The 22,580-nt window shown below is 38.4% G+C and overlaps 1 protein-coding gene across 2 annotated transcripts in view; it reads left to right on the top strand.

Annotated features, from left to right (window-relative positions):
* The first annotated feature begins 540 nt into the window (after nt 1–540).
* The window catches only part of WDR44 (WD repeat domain 44), an 81,109-nt gene continuing 59,069 nt past the window's right edge, over nt 541–22,580 (top strand). The window contains exon 1 of one of the 2 annotated variants that reach the window (XM_027089623.1): nt 541–1,000. In XM_027089623.1, the coding sequence (XP_026945424.1) occupies nt 924–1,000 (77 nt within the window). In that variant the 5' untranslated portion in view covers nt 541–923. The remainder of the gene's footprint in view (nt 1,001–22,580) is intronic. The other variant, XM_027089621.1, reaches the window with a different exon arrangement.

Consider the following 22,580-nt stretch of genomic DNA (forward strand, 5'->3'; position numbering starts at 1 on the left):
GATCTCAATTAGAGAGCTTGTAGTAAATAAGACGGGTTATACCCGTAACGCTAGAGGAGGTGGACCTGCCTACTCCCTAGGGTGGGATATTCCGCGCTTGGAAAAATTAAAACGAAGTAGATTCAAACCACAATGCTAACTTTTCCCGACAGCATTTCCTTGTAAGAAAAAAAGCAGACCCCAAATCACCCCTCTAAAAATGCCTCTTTGGAACTGCAGAGTTAGTGGGTAGAACACTCTGCTGGACCCCACCTACGTCGGGCGCGCTCTCACAAGGCCGGGGAACCTCGCCGCTCCTGCGCGGGTTCTAGACTCCTCCCCTCAGGACGCTCATCACCACCCTTCCCCGCTACTTCCGGCCCTCACCGAACGCCCTCATCGCGCTTGCGCCGTTTTGATAGGCTCTTCGAGTACAAGAAATCTGAGAGCTGCTTCCCAGGAACCGCCCCCGCCTCCTCTTCGCCCCGCCCACGCCTTACTGGCCTCTCCTGAAATCTCGCGAGGGTTGGTGAGCGTCCGTATTTTGCGGGCAACTAGCTTTCCCAGCTGCTGTAATTGCAGCTGCGGGAGAAATTGGAGCTGCTGTCGTCGGCGTGCCCCCCCCTCCCCCACTGAGGAGAGCCACCGCCTCTTCTCTCGCTCTCCTCGTACACCTATCGCCGGGAGCGGCGGCAGCAACAGTCCCTGAACCCACCGGCGCCTCCTCAGGCGGCCGCACTGCTGGTCATTCCCTCAGTCCGGCAGCTGCCGGCGGCCCCCTGCCACTGTCCGGCTCCTTACTGCAGATCGTCTGCTCCCTCCTCATCCTTCCCCGGGACCCACCTCCCCACGGCCTCGCCGGGGTGGAGGACGACGAGGAGGAGACGAGAGTCACCCTCCCTCCAGGCGGCGCCGGCTCCCTCACCCGCGGGTGTGTCTTATAAATGGCGTCGGAAAGCGACACAGAGGAATTCTTTGATGCCCCTGAAGATGTGCACCTAGGGGGCGGCTACCCTGTAGGGTAAGTAACCGGAGCCATGGCCCACAAGCCGGGCGTCCCCGTCCCCCGGCTTCCCCTGTGCCTTCCCCCGTGCCTTCCCCCCTACACCCCTCCCAGGGCCGGCTGTGTCCGCCACCGCTGCTCCTCTCCGCCTCCCTCGGGCACTTAAGAGAGAGTCGGGGGAGGGCGATTGGCCACTTCGGGCAAACCCTCCTCTTTTCCCTGGTGAACGGCCCCAGGTGTTCCTTTCTTGTCTTGTCCAGCTTTCTAAGAGGTGGGACAGTTTACGAACCTGAGAGCCGGAGATTTGTATTTGTGGGCTTCAGAGCATACTTTGGAAACATCCGTTTTAGCCTTGGGGGCCATAGTTTAAAGGAGCAGCAACAGGAGAAATTACAGTGCCCAGTTTTTTTTTTCTTTTGCCGCTAACTTACCTATTCGTTTCAGAGGTGGCTGTACCTCTCCCTATTTTGCCTTCTCTTCGTTGCACAGAAAGAAAAGGAGCGGAGCGCGGAGTGGGGGGGAAGATTGGGTGTTTACTTAGGAAAGTCCTCTAGGTGATGTACTCTAGATCCACGGTGTTTTATTAAAATAGCACCTTGCCGTGAGGCAAAGGAAATCGAAGACAAGGTCCTTTGCCATTAGGGAGAATGCGGTCTTAAAAGAGTAGCCGGACATAAATGTGCACAACCGACTACAGAGATACAAACAAGTGCTGAGTAATCTGTGGTTAGAAGGAGAGCCACAGCTTTGTGCTCTTTATCTAATTCTGCAAGATGTTTTAGTGGTGATTAATATGGGAGATTCTGAGTAGGAAATAGAGTAGTTGGAATGCTTCGCTTGCCTGGGACTTCTACTTACCCACTCCTCCGCTTTTCAAAGTTGGAATATGTTTAAAGCGATTTCACCGAACTCTTCTACTGGGCTTGTGTGGAACTAGAGGCAGTGAAATACATTTTCATGCTATAAGAACTTGAAAATCGGTAAAATTTGTCTGTTAATGTAAGTCACTAATATGGTTCCAGGAGTCAGCTGCCTTCAATTTGCAAGCTTACCCGTGGAAGAAATATCTTAATGCAGATAATGTTATCTGTACATTCTAGAAGTCGTTCTAAAACCTAATATGTATTATATATAATATATACCTCAAAAGTTACAGCAACAAAATCAGAGAGAACTTTCTACGTTGGTAGATCGCTGATGAGTGTGTTTCCACCAACCTTCAAATCACTGTTATGGGATTTGGGGGCTGCAATGGCCAATCTTGAGATGGCATTGAATCTCCTTCAAGTTCAATATATGAAACAAGTTCATAGCTAGATGTTAGAGGATAGAAAATTCACTTGGATTACCAAGTACATTGGAGCCCCCTGAAATTAAATTTTGTCTTTGTGGTATTCCCTTTAAAGTTATGAACTGTCAATTCAGGTTAAATAAGAGACCTAATCCTTTAGTTGTTGTTGTTGTTGTTGTTGTTGTTGTGTGTGTGTGTGCGCGCGCACGCGTGCGCGTGCGTGGAGGGGGAAGGGAAATAACCGTCGACATATATGATTTAATCAATTTAGAGCTATGTGAATATTGTTCCTTTTCAATGAATATAACAAATTTAAGTTTGAAGGACAGCTACATCAGGACCTGTGTAAACTGCCTAGTAGTCCAGGACCTGGCACAGAGAAAGAACTGCAATGTTCATTCCCTTCTCCTTCTTTTCTTGGAATTAGCAAATTTAACTTCACACAGTGCTTACTTTGGGAGGAAGTATGCAGAACTTGGAGTTATTTAACGTATCCAAACCGAATGAGTCATTTTGATAGAATTGATAGAGTCACTTATTCCCTCGTGGGATAATATAGTTTCTCAAGCACTTTGATCCTTTGATATGCTAGGTGAAAAGTAAAAACATCTCTTGGGACCCAGCCTTCTGATTTTAACTCTAACCTGCCTATATATTGAGAGTGTTGAGCTCTGTGGATAAAACTGTTAGTCTGAATTTTTCAGCTCCATTCTGCGTTAGTGAGGGGATTTGGAAGAGAATTAGACTCATCTGGAGAATTGCATCTGAAAAGAACTAGCTGTACTGGGAGGACTGCACAAGGTTGGCATCATTAGCATTTCCTCTGTCCTTTGTGACAGTTTTTGTCATTTTGCATAAGGTACTGTGAGGAGACTTGGCTGGGTAACTAACAACCTAGAAATGCAGTGAGAAATCTTGATTTGTGGAAACACATGGTATCACTAGATATCTGGTCATTAGAAGTATCCTCTCTCCCTTGAGATACACTTGGAGTAGCATACCATACAAACTCTAAGAGGTTAACAGACTGAGTTTGGGCACTTTAAGAAATGTTCCTTGCATTGCGCGTTCTAGAGTACACAGACCATTTCACCAAATTGTAGTAAACTGAGTAGACTGTTGAGAGTAATCTCGTGTTTTGTTAATCAGCAGAATCCAGGTAAACAATTCATTTCCTAAAATTGATTTATTTCTTCTTTTCTCCCTCCAGTGGTGTCTTCAACTTTGTTATTCTACTCTTTGAAAGCAAATTTAATAAGTTAAAAATAAGCCCAGCTGTTTATAGAAAGGCTTGATTCGAATGCACCCTACTATGACACAGTGGCAGATCATCTCCACTTGTACAGCTTTGCAGTGTACATCAGTTATAATGCTTTATTTTGATTGGTATTTTAAGTCAGGTTTCCTTATTCTTATCTCCGTTTTAATGAGAAACCTTAGGCTCAGAGAGGTTAATGAATTGGCCTAGGAGACACAGCTTATAAGTGAAAGCTGGGATTTGAAACCAGTTCTTCGGACTCCTACTCCAGTATTTTTTCTAGTACATCATAGCTGCCCCATCCTGGGTGTGTGTGTGGGGGGTGTGTGTGTGTGTGTGTGTGTGTGTGTGTGTGTGTGTTTATACAGGGTAACCTCCTCCAAGAGATGCTGGAGTAAAATGTTTTAGGACCAACTTGCTAAATTGAACTGATGCATATATTTAGAACTAGCAGCACAAACTTTTCAGTTCTCTTGGCTAGAAATTCCCACTTTCTCTTTCAAGAATGTGTATCTTGTTTTGTCAGATAGGAATGTTATAAGATCATAGCATGTTACAGCTGGAAGGGACATCTAGTTAAACTCTTCATGTAAAATGTTGTGAAAGCCAAAGCCTGGAAAAAGTAAAGTGACTTGTCCAAGGTGCCACAGCAAACTAATGGCAAAGTTAGGACTAGAATCCAGATGAGTTTCACAGTCTAGAGTTCTTTTCTGCTATCATGCTGTCTTTTGATAAAGCAGGAAAGGGAGGAGGAAGTTTGGTATAGTAGAAAAAAGCCCTGGACTATGAGTCATTTCATTTCCTCATCTTTAATTCGAGGAGAGTTTAACAGACTGGATGGTATTGGGTACATGATTCGAGACCCATAGATTTGAAATTAAATATTTACTGGGTAAATTATATATGAAATGAATGTTCCTGCTAATTTGTGTGGATTATACATACACCTACTAAAGGCTGGCACTGAAACATGTTATAAAATTAAATGTGACATTTTGAGCATTCTTTATTTTTGTGTTGGCAACCAAAATATTTGTATTTTGGCTATACTTGTAATCAGCTATACATATACATATATCCCCATATCTCTTCCCTGTTGCGTCTCCCTCCCTCCCACCCTCCCTATCCCACTCCTCTAGGTGGTCACAAAGCACTGAGCTGATCTCCATGGAGTCACAGTATATTATTTTAGATTGGAGTAATGACAAAATCTTGATTTTTAAGTTATGAGAACTGAGATCAAACTGCTCCAAAGAATTGTTTGGTCTGAAAAGTAAAAAGTTGCATACTGCCTTTGTTGAAAACTCAGCTTCTCACTTAGGCCTCAGAAACATTTCTCTCTGAATTGAAAATTGATACAAGTTTCAATTAAAAAGGCCTTGGAAGGAAGGCTAGAATGGTAACATTTTTAGAGTAGGAAGGGACAGGAGATCATTTAGCCCAGCCCTTCCATTTAACTGAAAGAGAAACCTAGGCTCAGACAGGTGAAGTGACACATCGCTGATTAGTGGCAAGCTCAGAACTAGAACCCAGGTCTCTTGATTCTTCATTTATACCGTGATGCCTTGTCTGCAGAAGGAGGGGAAGTGTTGCCAGGTATCCCTGCTGTAGGTTTCTGGCACTTACCCTGTTAGCGGGACTCCTAAGATGGTCAACTGCTATCTACCATGATTCTGTTTCTTTCATGCCTTTCTGTCAGAGGACATGGACTGTTCTAGGATCCTAACTTTTGTCCACTAATTTTCTCCAAGTCAGGATGAAAAACGGTGACAGAATAGCTAATCTAAGAACAGGGATGGTTATTTGTTTTGTTTTGTTACTGTCAGTCACAGTGTATTATTTTATTTATTTATTTTAACATCTTTATTGGAGTATAATTGCTTTACAATGGTGTGTTAGTTTCTGCTTTTAACAAAGTGAATCAGTTATACATATACATATATCCCCATATCTCTTCCCTCTTGCGTCTCCCTCCCTATCCCACCCCTCTAGGTGGTCACAAAGCACCGAGCTGATCTCCCTGGAGTCACAGTATATTATTTTAGATTGGAGTAGTGACAAAATCTTGATTTTTAAGTTATGAGAACTGAGATCCACCTGCCCCAAAGAATTGTTTGGTCTGAAAAATAAAAACTTGCATAGCTGCCTTTGTTGAAAACTCAGCTTCTCACTTAGGCATCAGAAACATTTCTCTCTGAATTGAAAAGCGATACAAGTTTCAATTAAAAAGGTATTTGGGGCTTCCCTGGTGGCGCAGTGGTTGAGAGTCTGCCTGCTGATGCAGGGGACACGGGTTCGTGCCCAGGTCCGGGAAGATCCCACATGCCGCCGAGCGGCTGGGCCCGTGAGCCATGGCCGCTGAGCCTGTGCGTCCGGAGCCTGTGCTCCGTAACGGGAGAGGCCACAACAGTGAGAGGCCCGCGTACCGCAAAAAAAAAAAAAAAAAAAAAAAAAAAGGTATTTGTGTGCTATGGGTTACTTAAGGAAAGAGTCCTTAAAAATGACTGTTCATGGGTTGGCGTTTAAGCATAAATTGTATTTAATCATGGATTATATTTGATTGCTATTGGCTTTGTGGATGATAGAAATATATTTACATATGCTGTTTTATCACACCCATGTAGCATCATATAGAAGTGGGGGGGAAACCTTCTGCATATTAATTAGTAAATTCAGGCTCTAAATTTAGTGGCCTCAAACTGTCAGTTTGGTGACCCATTGAGGCGGGACAGTCCGAACCAGTACTGCAATTTGGGGGCTCAATTTGAATCTGTACAAACTCCTGTAAACTGAAAACTTTATTCTGTTCTTATGATAACCTACTTCGTAAAATAGGGTAGATAAAATTTGATCTTTAAAAATATTAAAAACCTAGATTTAGGATGTTGACCATTCAGTGGTGATCCTACAGAACAAAAAATAACTTCTAATTGTTGATATTTGAGACTTGTGTAACCTTTACATTACATGACAATCCATGTGTTCTCTTTGGTTCATTGTTTTGATTTTGACAAAGTCAGGTGAATTTGCCGGGCAAGCACCTTGAAGAGGCTGTTTGTTTCCTCCTCACACTCTGCCTGCAGTTCTGGTAATTACTTCCTGGGGTATGGAGGAAAGGAGTGGTGGTGGTGGTGGTGGTGGAGGAGGTGATGGAGATGGAGTAGGTGGTGAAGGTAGCCCCAGCAGCCGAGATAGAGAGACCAGGTTCTAAGGCTGCTTCTGGGGCATGGGTAACTGAGACCAGACAAATCATACTATTTAGCATTGTTTTAGGTACATGCCTACACAGTGAATTAAACAACCCTTTCTGTAAGAGATTAATAGCCTATAAGAATTACCTCAAACAAAATTTAAAATAATAAAAATTGTAGGTATTTAACCTGAATTGATAATTAACCTACATTTGTTTTCTACCCAGAGCTAAGCTAATTTCTACAAACTTTCACAAGGTTTATTCCCCCCTAGCTGTCAGATATTATTCTGCTAACAAGCTAAACCTTTAATTGGGTGCTTTCCTTACTCTTCAGAGCGGAACCTTATCTATTCTCTTATTTCAAACTGAGCAGTCTTTGTGTTAGTCCGTCATCTCGTGATTCAAGATTGTGGAAAAAGCACATAAGACATAATGTGGGCCTCATACCTGATGGCAACCCCAATGTTTTCCCCCATTCAGTATACAAATTTATCTTGGTTACTATAGCAACCAACCTATCAGTTATTCTTCTAGCTCTTTTGCCTTCTCAGATATTAGGATTACCATATAATCAGGTTCTGCTAAAGCTCTTCAGGTCTTAGCATTTTATTACCAGCCGCAGCTGTCTGGCAGTTTACAGCTTGGCATTCCATTAGTGTCAGTCGGTTTTAAGTCCACAAAACCTTTTTGTCTCCAAACATTTTAAACATACAGAATTTAACAGGAACATGTTTAGGCAACATTTTTCTCATACTAATTTTCTCAGTTCCATTGTTAGTCATTGTCTTGAAGATTGAATGCATTACATCACTGGCATCCAGTGGCCATCCATTTGTCATATCAGCTAGAATAAACTTCAAGATCAAGAGTGACCGTTTAAGAAATATATGCAAATGTGAAGTGACTTAAAAGTACCTTGATTCATCAGCAACTACCAAATAACCATAACTACCTCTAACAAAAATGATTTCCGTAGGTTGTAGAAAGAATGTTTGGACCTTTCATTCTAATTTGAGAAAACAGTTTCGAAATTTAATAGGAGAGGTTATCTTTCTTTTGCAGCCTTTGAATAAACGGGAAAAGAAAGGTAAAGACTGCATAGTTGTATGGGTCTTTATTATGTCCTTCTGGGTTTTTTTTGTTTTGTTTGCAATACGCGGGCCTCTCACTGTTGTGGCCTCTCCCGTTGCGGAGCACAGGCTCCAGACGCGCAGGCTTAGTGGCCATGGCTCACGGGCCCAGCCGCTCTGCGGCATGTGGGATCTTCCCAGACCGGGGCACGAACCAGTGTCCCCTGCATCGGCAGGCGGACTCTCAACCACTGCGCCACCAGGGAAGCCCGTGTCCTTCTATTTTTTTATCTCTTAAAAACTTCAGAATTCAAACAACTAAAATAGTTTTAAGTTATATATATGTTTGTTTTGCTAAAAATAAGGATGTTGAAGAAATATTTAGGATATATAAACCGGTAGTTTATGTATTAGTGTTTGTGTTAATGTTTGGTGCTCATGCTTGTTAATATTGTATGGTATAGTAATAACTTCTAAATATGCATAATTAATCTCAGTTTAACTGAGGTGGTTAATCTTTTAGTCATTTAGCCAATATTGGTATCCGTTTCTGTACACAACTATAACGTAAGTAATTGTTACAGCTACTGCTTTGGGCAGCACAGATCTAGAATGTTCTGTCACCACAGGACGTTCTCTTGGGGAGTGCTGCTGATGCCTCCTGGTGGGGGCGGCTGGAGAGATGCAAGTTGGGCTATGTTGGCTATCCCTGTCTAAAAGGCAGGCAAGAAGATATTGGAACCGCTGTCTGCATTTTATGCCATGTTTCGCCAGGAACTCAGTCTGTTTTGTTTTACCAAACCTCGAGCTGGAGCACATGGTTCGGGCAAGGATAGTTCTTACATATTTGTAAATTGATTTATAGCAGTCTTAAAAGACAAAAAGTGAAACCACATTTGGTTAAGCATTTAAAAAATATATATATCAAAGTAGAATTCTCTTAAGATATTGTGTGTACTTTTCAAAAAGTGTTTGTCTTTCTGAATTAGAATATTATGTAGTGAGCTTGTAAGTTTGTGAAATGATTAAATTAAAATTTCCTGGCTTGAATTTTTATTTAAATCATATTCAAATGGTTTCATTTTAATATTAGTTTATCCTATTCAGAACTCTGGTTACCAAATTCTGAGGATGCCCCAAGGAGAATTTTATTTTCATTGTATAAATAGGCTTAAGAGCAGAAAAGGTTTTACTTTATCCGCAGGATCCTAATCCTTAAAATTTTTAAAAAGAAGGGGGAGGGGAGGATAAAATTTTTTTCAAAAAGGGCCAAGGATGAAGCATAAAAGTTTTGGAAACTACTGACAGAAAACTTTAACAATGTTTTCCAGTAGGCAGCCTGTACAGAGCAACCCATACCTGTTTAAAACCTACTTGACCACTCACTACTAATTGTAGTAGACTATTCCAGTACAGACTCATTGAACCATGGGCATTCTTATGAACCACAGGTCAAGCTCTCTAGAGGACCAATAAATAGAATATAGAGCTGTATTCAAACCCACTTTCTCAGAAGCAGGCATCCTGGTTACTAAGTAGGCTCAAGAGAAGAGGTAGGAGTGTTCTTTCTGGCATTGCTCTTGAACTGGAAAGACTAGCCATGGATGAACTTAATGTCCATAGTCCTCTTTTAAATTTGTTCCTGCAAGTCTTTATTTAAATTGGGAGACTGAGGAAATTATCTTTCTAGTTATTAGCAGTACTATTAACAATTTGTGTGGTTTTTAAAAAAATCATTATTTTAAAATATACCTATCTACCCAAATGGCAGGTGGTTTGAAGGTTTCCTCCCAACCCCAATTCCACCCCATTCACCCCCAGCTTTCTCCTTCCTAGCTTACCTCAAGGACATTAGTACAGAGATTCCCCAGCATAATGACTTGCTGTTCCTTACAACTGAGAAGGAACAGTGATGGATGACATATAATGAATGGGTGGGTCTTTGGGAAGGAATAAGGGAAAGATTGGTTAAATTGGATATAGCGGATGCATTGGTAAGTGGGAGGTTAAATTGGATATAGCAGATGCATTGGTAAGTGGGATTGGTTAGTATCACAGGTGGGGTAGGTCATTGGATTAGCAGAAGTTAGGTGAGCGGAATGAATAGGTAGTTTGATAAAACTAGTACCTTTGTGAGTGAAAGTGAGTGGGTTTGTCAATATTTTGCAATTGGTATTTTATCTTTATTGGATTGGCTTTAGAGAGATTAAGGCTAATGACTGAGATCAGTCTTTTTTCCTTTAAGTGAACTTTACTATGCCTATTTTTATCCCAGGTCATAGCTCCTGGTTGTTGACTTTTAACCTTTGCCTTACTTCCCAGCGTAGAGAGGAGATGTCTGCAGTTGATGTGTAGCAGCTACAAAAGGTTTAGGTGGCGATAGGATGCTCTATGGTGTTCCACTTCTCTTCACAATTTCTTCTACTTTTGAACTTCCTGGTTCTCTGAAATCTTCACTCCCTTCCCCCATCCCTATACAGTTCCTATAAGGGTGAAGGGAAGAAATGGAAGGGGCTGAGACAAGGACAGTGGTTTGGATTTATGGGACCTTTATAACTTGGGGACATCCTGTACTCAGTAAATATTAAGTGTTAACAGTGAAGCCTTGGGAAGTGTTGCCAGTTATCGTGCAGTCATATCAATTCCTTGTTACCAACTTTCTTTTTTCCAGGAATGAATGTATTCCCAATAAGAAAGAAATAATATAGTACTGCATGTTGTTAAACATGCAAAGAATGGTAATGCCATACTCTTGATTAATGTTGGGCATTCATTTTCAAAGTACTTTTATTTACATTATCTCTTCTGATTTATCCTGCAATTCTGTAAGATAGGACAATTTTTGTGAGCTAGGTAGGGCAGTTATTATGCTAATTTTGCAAATAAAAAAACAGCTCAGCATAAATGGGGGTCAGCCAGCAAAAGTGGAATTTCACTAATTTGTGGTAATTAGATGATGGTTTTGAATGGAGATGTAAAACATTAGGTTCCTCCCGCTTCACTTTTCTAAACTATAAACATTTTTCGATGTTATATTTTAAATGTGAATTATTAGAATGATGAGGCTGACTCTCCTGCCATTTGGGTATGTATAATTCACTGTTGAAAACAACAAAAAGCAGTATTTTTTATGCTTTTCTTTTTAAGCTTTGACGGAATTGATTATGGTACGGTAGCTAGGTCAGAAAATGACCTTGCTACTGAAAGAGCTGGAATCCCAGACACTGCTAACTGCATTTCAAAGGGTATGTTCTTTGTTCCTAAGGGAAAAACCCCTCAAGATGTGAGACACTGCTGATTTGGGCTTCTGTGCCTCATCAAAAAGTCTTGAGCACAGATTTTTTTTTTCTGTAATTGTTTTGTAGATTGTTGTCAGTTGTTTAGTTACGCCACATTTTTTTTCCTTTTTTTTTTTGCTGTATAACTCTGATTCATATTTTTGGCTACAAGCCACTAATTGGAAACACAATGTTTCTTTATTTTTTTTTCCCTTCCCCTTCAAAGGTATTTTCTAGCAGTCACAATGAATGCATGTGGGAGTTTTTAATATTTTCCAGCTAATCAGACCTCTTTTGGCTATCAAATTAATGGGAAAAATACATTCCTAGTAGCTAATTAGAAAAATTACATTCTCAGTAATTACTATTTAAGATGTAAATAAGGATGAATAATCTCTTTAATAATAAACTTGGCCTACAGATTGTTTTATGTAGGTAAGCATTCTGGGTAATTTGAGATTTTTCTAGAATATTTATGAAGTTTTTAATACATGTTACAGAATGCAGAAGTAGAAATTCAGATACATAAAGCATAGAAGTAGAATTTATAACCTAAAGTGCTTAATTACTGAAATATGTCCAATTTTCTATTATTCATGATATTGGGGGAAAACATGAATAATTAAATGTTACCAGTTACACCAAAACCTCAGCTCAGTCATTAGTTTACAACTTCCTTTCCCATCAAACCTTTTATCAGAGATAACAGTAATTTTTTTCCTGTAATTTAAAAAACAAAATAAATGGTTTAGTTTGAATTTTTGTTCCTCTACCCATCTTTGGTGATAAGTAGTGAACTCAAAAGAAGAAAAGCAAAGAATCTCAAAGTCTGAATAATCAGTTCATTGATAATAGAATTGATTTATTTAAATTTTTTAAAAAGGGGGGTTGTGATAGGTTCTCCCTTGGTGGCACAGTGGTTAAGAACCTACCTGCCTACACATGGGACACGGGTTCAATCCCTGGTCCAGAAAGATCCCACATGCCGTGGAGCAGCTAAGCCCGTGCGCCACAACTACTGAGCCTGCACTCTAGAGCCCCTGAGTCACAACTACTGAAGCCAGCGTGGGTGCCGCAACTACTGAGCCTACACGCTGCAACTGCTGAATCCCGCACGCTCTAGGGCCCGTGTGCTGCAACTACTGAAGCCCACGTGCCTAGAGCCCGTGCTCCGCATCAAGAGAAGCCACCACCATGAGAAGCCTGTGTACCACAACGAAGAGTAGCCCCCTCTCGCCACAACTAGAGAGAGTCCACAGGCAGCAACAAAGATCCAACGCAACCAAAAATAAATAGAAATTTTAAAAAAAGATTAGTACACCATTGGGTGTTTTAGATAACTTACAAAATCATATTAGCACGTTAACTTGATAAAGCTTCTGTAAAGTGGCCTGTAGCCCAACATCTTGTTTACTTTTTAAAAAGTAAGTTACAAAGTGATTTAGCATAATTGCATTAGTATTGACTTTTCCAGACAGTCATAAATTTAGTTATCTGTTTCTGTTGCAATTTTACTAGAAATTATTTTAAATCATTAATAGATGTGACTTTCATCTAACCCACTTTGACAAATTGGGACATTGTGATATAGCTGCCCTACCCTGGAGTTACTGCTTGAATGTGGGTATTTATTGAATGATTGTAAACGTGCAGGGTAGAATGGTTTTAGTTTAGAATTCTTGAGTAGGCCCAGGGAGCTGATATATTTTTCTGTTTATTTTGTCAATAAATAGATTATCAAGCTGTTCTTTCAGGAATATGGCGTAAAACTACATGAATTACATAAATCAGTTTGGAAAAATCAGCTTGTCATTTTAGACAAGATAAAGCTGCTTAAGTTCTACTTTGAGCTTTAATTACTTTCTATATGACTAGAATTATATTTCATTATAAAGTTTCCTTTGATTTCATTATAGATCACTTAAAAATGTTGCCACAAAACCTATATTGAGAAAACAGAGAGCCATTGTGCCAAATTTTCTCTCCATCTATTTCTATTAATATCAATGGTAAAATAGTCATTAGGTATTTTAGACATATTCTGCTTCTTGGCTTTCATAGTATTTAAAACCTAAAATGGTCTTTCAAAGGATAATAAAAGTAGTAATTCACATCTTGAGGATTCAGTTAATTCCCTATTAGATAACTGTCATAACTATATTCTCCATTTTTTGTTAATCTTGTTAATAAACCAGTATTGCCATGTATCAAGGGAAACCCCCTTCTGTGGGGGGTTTTATGCTTAGCATGTAATCTAGTAAAACTTGCCATAACAATGTAACTAATTAATAAATACATTCATTAGTGATATATACGCATCAGTATATACATTTTAATTCCAGTGAACGATGCTGCATACCAAATTTTTAAAAATTATGCACCTAGAGCAAGATTTAAAAAATAAAATGGTATCTTATTCTCTAAATTTGAACTGTTCTTAATTTTTCTTCAACCTGAGGTTTGGTTCTGTTTTTGATTTTTGCTTCGTTTTTGTTGTTTTCCTGCCTGGCCTAAGTGGGGGAAGAAATCCTCATGTCCTTGTTTTGTGAGCACCAGAACCTTTTTGATTACTAGTTTAGACTTAGCACTTTTGTGTTGGTCTTAGTTTGCCATCAGATCTTCCTATTTCAGTTTGCTGGGCTTTAGAAATCAAAACCCTTTAATTACCTGCTTATTTTAATGACTAGCTAGGGCCTTATCTGCGCTCACCTCCTGTTCACCTCAAGGACCTTAGAATCCCAAATCTTTGTACAGGCAAGCTGTTCTTTGCTCTGCTTGATTCAGTTTGTTGATGTACTGCTTAAGCTTATCTTACTTTTATAGTTTCCTGATGGCAAAGGCAAAAAGAGGTGGATAAAAACAAAATCAAGCTATAGGACAATTTTCTGTTAAGCCCTTGGTAGTCACCTTCTATAAGAAAAATGATTGCCAAGCCACCAGCTTTATTCCAGCTGACTCACTCTATGCTTCCTCCTTCCATGTCATTACTCTTTTTTTTACCTCCTTAGGAGTTTGTCAGGAATTTTGCACCCTGACAAGAGGCTTCTTCAGAGCCAACCATCTTTTTTTCCTCAGAACCTAAAATGTGAGTCCTCTTACTGACAAAAAAAGAAAAGAAGACCTTGTTAGTCCGTTTTTCTGTGTGTTGCCCAATTGTTTTGGTATATTCTTTTCGCCCAGTATAATGAGTAGTCTGGAAATGGAAATGTTAAATGTGAGATCACTCTTCTATTTTGTGTAGTGGGTCTTTGAGTTCCTCCTTGTTTAGTTGACTATGAAGCAGGTGGCAAATGTAGCTTTAGTCTGCACATTCCTTCCACCCTGTTCTCAGAAGGCTTACAGGTTGTGTTTGTTTTTCAGATAACCCTCAGGTAAGAGGTAAGAGAAACACCAAACCCAAAAGACAGAAGGATCTGTCTATAGCTAAAGGGTGAGAAACTAGAGGTAGGATGGCTTATGGGATCTGACTGTTTGAAACTACAGAAATTCAGTGTTCTTTTTTAAAGTAGACTTAAGCACTGATTACCCTAAAGCCATAGTGCATGAGTGATGAAGATGGAAAAGATGATTCAATGATTGCCTGGAGAGAAACCACTCGCTGAAGCTCTGAAAAACCAAGTTAGACTATTACAGTAGTCAGCCATGTTTATACCTGATTTCAAAATGTGGGTTTTGCAGTAAGACAGGCAAGGAAATGCAACTGGCTTCTATTTGGGGAATCTAATCTGTACGAGTTCTTAATACACACTTGTATTGACTGCCATTCAAATTGAGGAGCCATTAGTGCTTCAGGTTGTGGGAGGATGTTGAGACAATTGAAAAGCAAGTTCTACCTCATATTGTAGAAAGCTCATCAGTTTTTTTTATTGAAAAAGAACGTATCTGAAATATTTCTGATATCCCTTTTATAAAGTGAAGTGTCCTAAAATGACTTTGTAAATACAGTAACCGGATCCATTTTTAATGACAACATAATTTTAATTGATATTTATCCAGAAAGTTGGCTGTTGATCTTTATTTGACCTATATAGGTTAACTTCATTTTTAACACGAAGACAAATGATATAAATATTTTTATAAATAATGGTTATAAGTCAGTTTACATATCTAGAGATTTATCAGTTTGTTACAGTAGCCATCTTGTTTTTGTTTTTTTGAGGGGTTCAATCTAAGCCAAAATAATGAAGCTGTTAATAGACCTTACTACTCTGTTTCACTGAGTGTTTTTGAAAAATGTACATAATAGCATATATACAGTATTTGCATTTGGGCATATCCACTGAATGCATTGTCTGGAAAAGCTTTGACTAAATTCACACATGTGCAATTTTTTTCCCCAGTCAGTAAATGCTGTTGAATACTTAGATTAATATTTATACAATGACATTGGCCATACAATTCCTCCCACTTTGTCCCTTTATCACACACGGACAGATCATAGAATTAATTGTCCACCTAATCATTTTAGGGGTAGGGTAGAGTTGCCAGATAAAATACAGGACTCCCAGTTAAATCCCAATTTCAGATAAACATACTAAAAATAGATTTGTTGTTTATCTGAAATTGGAATTTAACTGAGCAGCCTATATTTATGTTTGCTAAATCTGGCAACCCTAGGTGGGGGAGAAGCAAAAGGAGACTAGTAGGTATGGGCACAGTTGTGAGACTTAAATACAACTAAGTATGCAGTGACAAGGATCGCCTTTTACTCTGATTGGGAATACCGAGATTTTTGAGTGCAATGTTAATTTTAAGAGTCCAACTCTTTTTTTCTTTGTAAGTGCATTCCTGAAAACAAAGCTCAGAAATAACAAAACTTAACAATATATTGTTTAGAGATACATGGCATTTTAAAAATAAAAAAGTAAGGGAACAATAAGTCAAATCTGGGCTAGTGGTTCCCTCTAAGGCAAAAGCAGCAGAATAGGGCAGACAGTAGCTGCCCTGGTCTTGATGCTGTTCTCATTCTCAGGTGACCTAGTGAGTCACAGTTCATTTTATTTGTTGTGCTTCATAATTACATGTATATGCTACATTATACTCTTGTACATATCAAATATAGAATAACAGTTTAAAAGTTAAAACATAGGCTTCAGTGAGAATATTAGCCTATATGCAAAGTTTCACTGCTTGTACTTTCCAAAATAAATCCAAAATCCAAAAGGTAAAGAGGCGTTCATTTCTCTCTTCTCTGGGTTAGCCATCCTTAGTTCTTTATATCATTCTACTCAGTTTCTGGAACATTCACCAAATTGGTTTCTGTCTTTTGGATATGTTCTGTTTTTTCAGTGTTTCTTTTAAAATGTATCCCAATGATACATGATATTCTAAAGCGTGCTCTTATCTATCAGTGGGAAGTAGAGTAGAATTTACCACTCCCCTTGCCCTGGACATGATAGTTCTGTTAATTCAGCCTAAGATCACACTAGCTCTTTCAGTAGTCATATCACAGCCTTTACTGTCTGAGCAATCAACAAAAATACCTAAATGTTTTCACATGATTTGTTGTTAAGTCATATCTCCCCAATCATGCATTTTACATTTATCCCTATTACATTACATTCTGTTAAGATTTGGCCCATCCTTCTAACTTGTTGAAATATTTTTGGATACTGTCAGCCAGTATATTCCTTATCCCTCCAACTTTGTGCCAACTGTAAATTTGGTAGATATACCATCAGTTTCCTCATTCAAGACATTGAAATGTCAAGTGGGACAGAACATCAAGTAGGATAGAGTACAATAAAAATTATTTAATATTTCCTTATGGTTTTTCATTGATCCATTAATCACACCTTGAGTAATGTTCAACCAGTTACACACCCACCTAAGTGTATTCTAGCCTACATCTCTTTGTTGTCTAAAAGGATATCATGAGAGAATTATAAAATTTAGTGCGTAAATCCAGATTTTTTGTGTGTACAGTATTCCCTTTATATTCTAGGCCAGTAACCCTATCAAAAAAGGAAATTAGGTTAATCTTGCATGTTTGGCTTTCTGTGAGTGCTTACTGACTCTTAAATGAGTATCTTTTCCCCACGCCTAGGGCCCTAAAACCATTTCACAATGTGTTTAAGAATTTTGCTTGACATTGACATCAAGTGAATCTGTTTATAGTTTGTAGCATCTACCTACTTTCCAGTGTTGACTACCAGAGTTTTCCTTAGCATCCTTTTCCATCTCTGATTCTTCAGAGGTTTTAGAGATTGAACTCTATAAATTCTCAGAGTATGCTGGGATATAATTTGGGACAGGAGAACTGAAATCATTTACAGTAGCTAGGTACTTTTATCTCCTTGAATGCTCTGGGATTCAATTTCCTCATTCTATAATTTGTTTTTCCCTTTCCGGTTTAACTATCAGTAATCTTAATTGGAAAAAAAAAGAATTGATGCAGGCTTTTATTTTATATTATTCATTCACATATATCCAGACTGCAGTTTCTTTTTGTTGTTCTGAATATAAATTACAATAATGAAAAACTCTGTCTCTGGTATTTTTTTAAATCCTCGCACATTTTGAGCACCAGTCTTTTCTGATACTGTTCTTATAGGTTTTTGTACTTTTCCTTGGATGTGTGCCCATTCCATCCCTCCGATCTCTTCTGCATGTTCTCCTTTAAAATACTTCTTTTGACATGTCACCATGGAGATGCAATCAACGAAATTCAGACAATGAGAAATTCTAGGGGATGAACAACCTAGTGTCTTTGTTTAAGACTTTTTTTTAAGAGCAGTTTTAGGTTCACAGCAAAATTGAGAGGAAGGTACAGAGATTTCCCATATACCCCTCCCCCACACACAGGTATAGCCTCCCCCATTATCAACGTCCCTCACCAGAGTGATACATTTGTTACAATTGATGAACCTACATTGACACATCCATAATCACCCAAAGTCCATAGTTTACCTTAGGGTTCACTTTTGGTGTTGTAGATTCTATGGTTTTGGACAACTGCCTAATGGCATGTATCCATCATTATAGTATCATACACATTAGTTTCACTGCCCTAAAAAATCCTCTTCAGAATGAACAGCCTAGTTCCTCAACACATGAACTGCAAGAAATAAAAAAAAGAAAGGAAACCTACTCATTGAAAGAGACATATCAACTGATTATAGCACAAGGACCTTATTTGGATACTGATTGAAATGGACCAACTGTAAAAAAAAAAAAAAAAAAAAAAATTGAGACAATCTGGGAAATATGAATGTTGACTGTGTATAATAGGGAATTGTTAAATTTGATAATAGTGTTGTGGTTATGTTTTAGATATGTACTGAAATTTTTATGGGTAAAAATGAAATAGTTCCTGAGATTTGCTTCAAAATAATCTGGCAGGGGAGTGGAGGGAGGGATATTGATATTGATCACTATTGACCATGGTCAACATGTTGTGCATGTGGGTTGATAATATTATTCTCCCAATTTTGTACATGTTTGAAATAGCCATAATTAAAAGTTGGAAAAACTCCCCCAAAATATTTTTTATGGTCACATACATTGTTACTAGCAGATTCAGAACTAAAACTCAGGTCTCCTGATTTCCAGCTCATGTTCTTTTACTATGTAGCTAAACTTACAGCCCTTCTACTTCGAGATTGGTGTCATGGTGCCCTTTCAGTCTTTGGGACCCCCTCCCCAAGGCTTCCCTGGGGAATTTGTGGTGGCACTCCTAGATAAGTAAGGCTTTAGTAAATGGCCAGTTTCATTTGACTGGCTACCTACCCATGTGAAACCAGGAAAGAATATTAGACTTATTAGGGTAAATTGACAGGCTGCATGTGTTGCTAGAATCAGCAAAGAGACTTGGGTCCTACGCCTAATTATTATTAGGCCCTTGATCTTCGCATAGGCTCTAGGAGATGAGGGCCTATGTCTGCTTTGTTCACTACTTTACACCCAGTGCCTAGCACTGTGCTGGTACGAGGTAAGCAGTAGGTAAATGTTGAATGAATGGATTAATTTAACCTTCTTTGGCCTTATTTTCCTCACATGTAAAATGAGATAGTTGGTCTAAATTATTCTTACTTCCTTCAAACATGAAAAAAATATATATTCCCTTCCTACTGATTTTTTTAAAATCCTTTTAGGACTTTGTAAAGAATTACTGTAAATTTCTTTTTAACACTAGGTAACATCATTAGGTAGAATGCTCACTTCCAACACCTGTGACAGAAAACCCACAGTTATGTTGCATCAAAATCTCTTGAAAATAGCCTACTGCTATGCATCTTCTGTTGGATTGATTTTATTTCTATTAAGTAAATGAATACTGTTCTCAACATTACTAAATTAGAGAGTCAGGTTTAGCAAGTTCCAAACTCAAGCTAAGAGGGTTATTAATAAAATGTTGCATCGCTTGCATATTTTTACATTTCACTGAAATTGTATTGAATGCAGTATTATTATGTCAGAGTTTATAAAGGATTTGACATTTTGCTTCCTCTGGAAACTTAGTGAGCAACTTTTGGATAAACTGTAATTATTGTCATCAGATCCGAATCCCAGTGATTAGCACCTACCTTGGGAAGTAATGACCTTATTATTCTAATGAAATTTTACCTTAGGTGTCTGAAAGTTATCACTGGATCAGGTCAGAGTTTATAAAAGAAAAAATAATTCCTATACTGCCCTGCAAAGTGACCAGAGCAATGTTTTGATGCCATGTAACATTTTAAAAATAATGAATGTTGTGTAGATACTAAAGTGCATTGGTACTGAACACAAATACCCTAGATGCAAAAGGAAAACTACTATAATTAAAATGCTAAATGGACAGGGACCGGAGAAAGCTTCAGTCACACATTATTTTATACTCAAATATGAGGTTCGTTAGTATAAACTCAACATAGCGAGTGCATGAAAATAACTTTCTTACAGAAAACAGGATATAATGAATTAAAATATTCTATCTGTATAAGTTGCTGAAATACTAACCTTAAAATTGCTTTTATATTCAAAACCTGAGTGCAAGCCACACTAAAAATAAGTATTTGATCCATAAGCCATGTGGGTTTTTGTTTGTTTTTTAGTAGAATACCAATACTTGTTTAACTTAGACTTTATTTTGGAGCTGTTTCAGAAATTGTTTTTCATGTTTAAGTTTAATAATATCATTGATAGACATTGTCTTCAATTTCAGAAACTATGCTGCAAAATCAAAGATTTACTGCATTTTTAATTAGTATGAATATGTTGAAAGGTTTTTTTTTATGCTATTAGGTGATGAAGGAAGTTTCTCCCATTAAAGTTATATATATTTTTTTTTTTTTTTTTTTTTTTTTTTTTGCGGTATGCGGGCCTCTCACTGCCGCGGCCTCTCCCGCCGCGGAGCACAGGCTCCGGACGCGCAGGCTCAGCGGCCACGGCCCACGGGCCCAGCCGCTCCGCGGCATGCGGGATCCTCCCAAACCGGGGCACGAACCCGCATCCCCCGCACCGGCAGGCGGACTCCCAACCACTGCGCCACCAGGGAAGCCCTAAAGTTATATTTTTGTTCAGCTTTGTAAGAAGCACATTTCTTATTTCAATGAAGCTTTGTTAATCATATATATTTAAATGTGTCAAAAATATTTGATTTTAAAATATCCTATAATAAAAACTTTTGAAATGAAAATTGAACTTTTGAAGTTCTCATTTTGGTTTGTAAAGGTTTTGTTAAAGTGAGATAAACTACCAATACTTAAATATATCTACCTGTTAACTTCAGTTTTCTTATAGATCTCTCACTTGTGTGCGGTGTAATAAAAGTTATTTTATGTGCTTTTTATGGGAAATATGTGGGCTTTTTATGGGAAAAATTACTGACCTTAACCTTTGAACAGGAGGAATCTAATATTTAGTATCTACAGAAAATTTTGAAAGAATATTTTTCTAGTAAACAAGATGTATCAGAGTATTACCGGACATTTCTGGATGTGTGTGTGTGCGCTGGATTATGTCCAAGTTTCCTATAATATATCTCAAATTTAAGGGAAGTCAGAGGTATAAAATTTAGATCATTAATCATGGTATAAAAATTACATCTTCACTCCCAAACTAATGAAGCGTCTTAAAATAAACTTTCCTAAAATTACAGAAACTCTGAAAACCCTTGCTTAAAGGTCTTGCCCCTAGTTGGTTGGGAAAGCCAAGAGTGGAACTTAATTTTCTTGACCTAGTCCCCTATTTCTCCTGTCCCCAAACTCCAACATGAATAGCTATTTTCTTTAGGTACATAATCACTCTGAAATAGTATGTTATTATCTCTACTTTGAAGTTAGAGACTGAGTTATGGAGAAGAGTTGAGTGGTTGTCTGGAGAGACCCTCAGAAGCTCTGGATTCTTCCTTTACCATACAATTCCAGTTTTAAAAACCGGGTTTCCCAGCTCGATGCAGACTAGAAGCAAAAATTAGAAGGGAAGGGGGAAGAAAGCTTTTAAAGGCAGGCACATGGCCAGCTGTAAGAAGTGACCACTTCTATTGAGGAGGGAGATGCAAAACTATAAAACACAGACATTCCAAGCATAGTAGCCTAGGGTCCTGTAGTGTGAAGGCAAATAAATCCCCTGTACCTTAGGGTCCGTGGAGGGCATTACTGTATTAAAATGTAGTGTAGTATTTGAGCATGATAATTACTCTGAGTCAGTAAGAAAGGGAAAATTGTATATCCTTTGTTTAAGAAGGTATTTTCAAGGGAAAGATTACTGAAACGGCAAGGCTTAGCCTATAATGTACTTATTTACAAGCTGCTTTTGAAATTTGAAATTCAAAAGTACTTAGAACACTTTCAGAAGTTTGGCACTCAAAGAGAAGCTTCATCTCTGGCAGTTTTATACATGGAACATTTCATTATTTTATTTCCTAGCTGTGCCAAATCAATTAGGCATTAATTGTAGTTGTTAAAGGCAGATCAGGATTCAAGCCTTTGACTTAATTAGTTTAGTACAACTCAAGAAGCAGCGCTAATTGCCTTTAGTTTGGTGTTCATTCATAGCACTGCTTAGAATATTCTCATAACCGTCATCTTGTAAGACCTTACACAGAAAAGAGGCCATATTGCAATGTAGTTGAGAGAGTGGACCCTAGAGCCAGACTGCCTAGGGTCAAATTCTGGCCCAGTTATTCACTAGCAGTGCAATTTAAATTACCTCATCTGACCCAAGCCTCAAGTTTTTTTGTTGTGTAAAATAGGGAAGGTAATATAACTACCTCATTGGAAAGTTGTGAGGACTAAAGAAGCAAAAGCAAGTCAAGTCTTAGCACATTTTTGGCACATGCTTATTAATAAATGATGGCCATTGTATAATTATTATTACAAGGCCCCTATTAAGAACATTTCCTGTGGAAATACTAAATAATGATTTACTGTTTATTATGGTGAAATGAATTGTTTTCTCATTTTGGCACATGATACAAATCGTTTTAGCCAACTTTGCAAGTTATAAATATGCTTTCACTTTTTACTAGATGCTAATGTTCTATAAATGGATGAAAAAATGTATCTTACAGACTACCCTGTTAAA

The sequence above is a fragment of the Aethalodelphis obliquidens genome, unplaced genomic scaffold, assembly GCF_003676395.1.
Source record: "Aethalodelphis obliquidens isolate GAN/ISIS:26980383/991018 unplaced genomic scaffold, ASM367639v1 scaffold66, whole genome shotgun sequence".
NCBI lineage: Eukaryota > Metazoa > Chordata > Mammalia > Artiodactyla > Delphinidae > Aethalodelphis > Aethalodelphis obliquidens.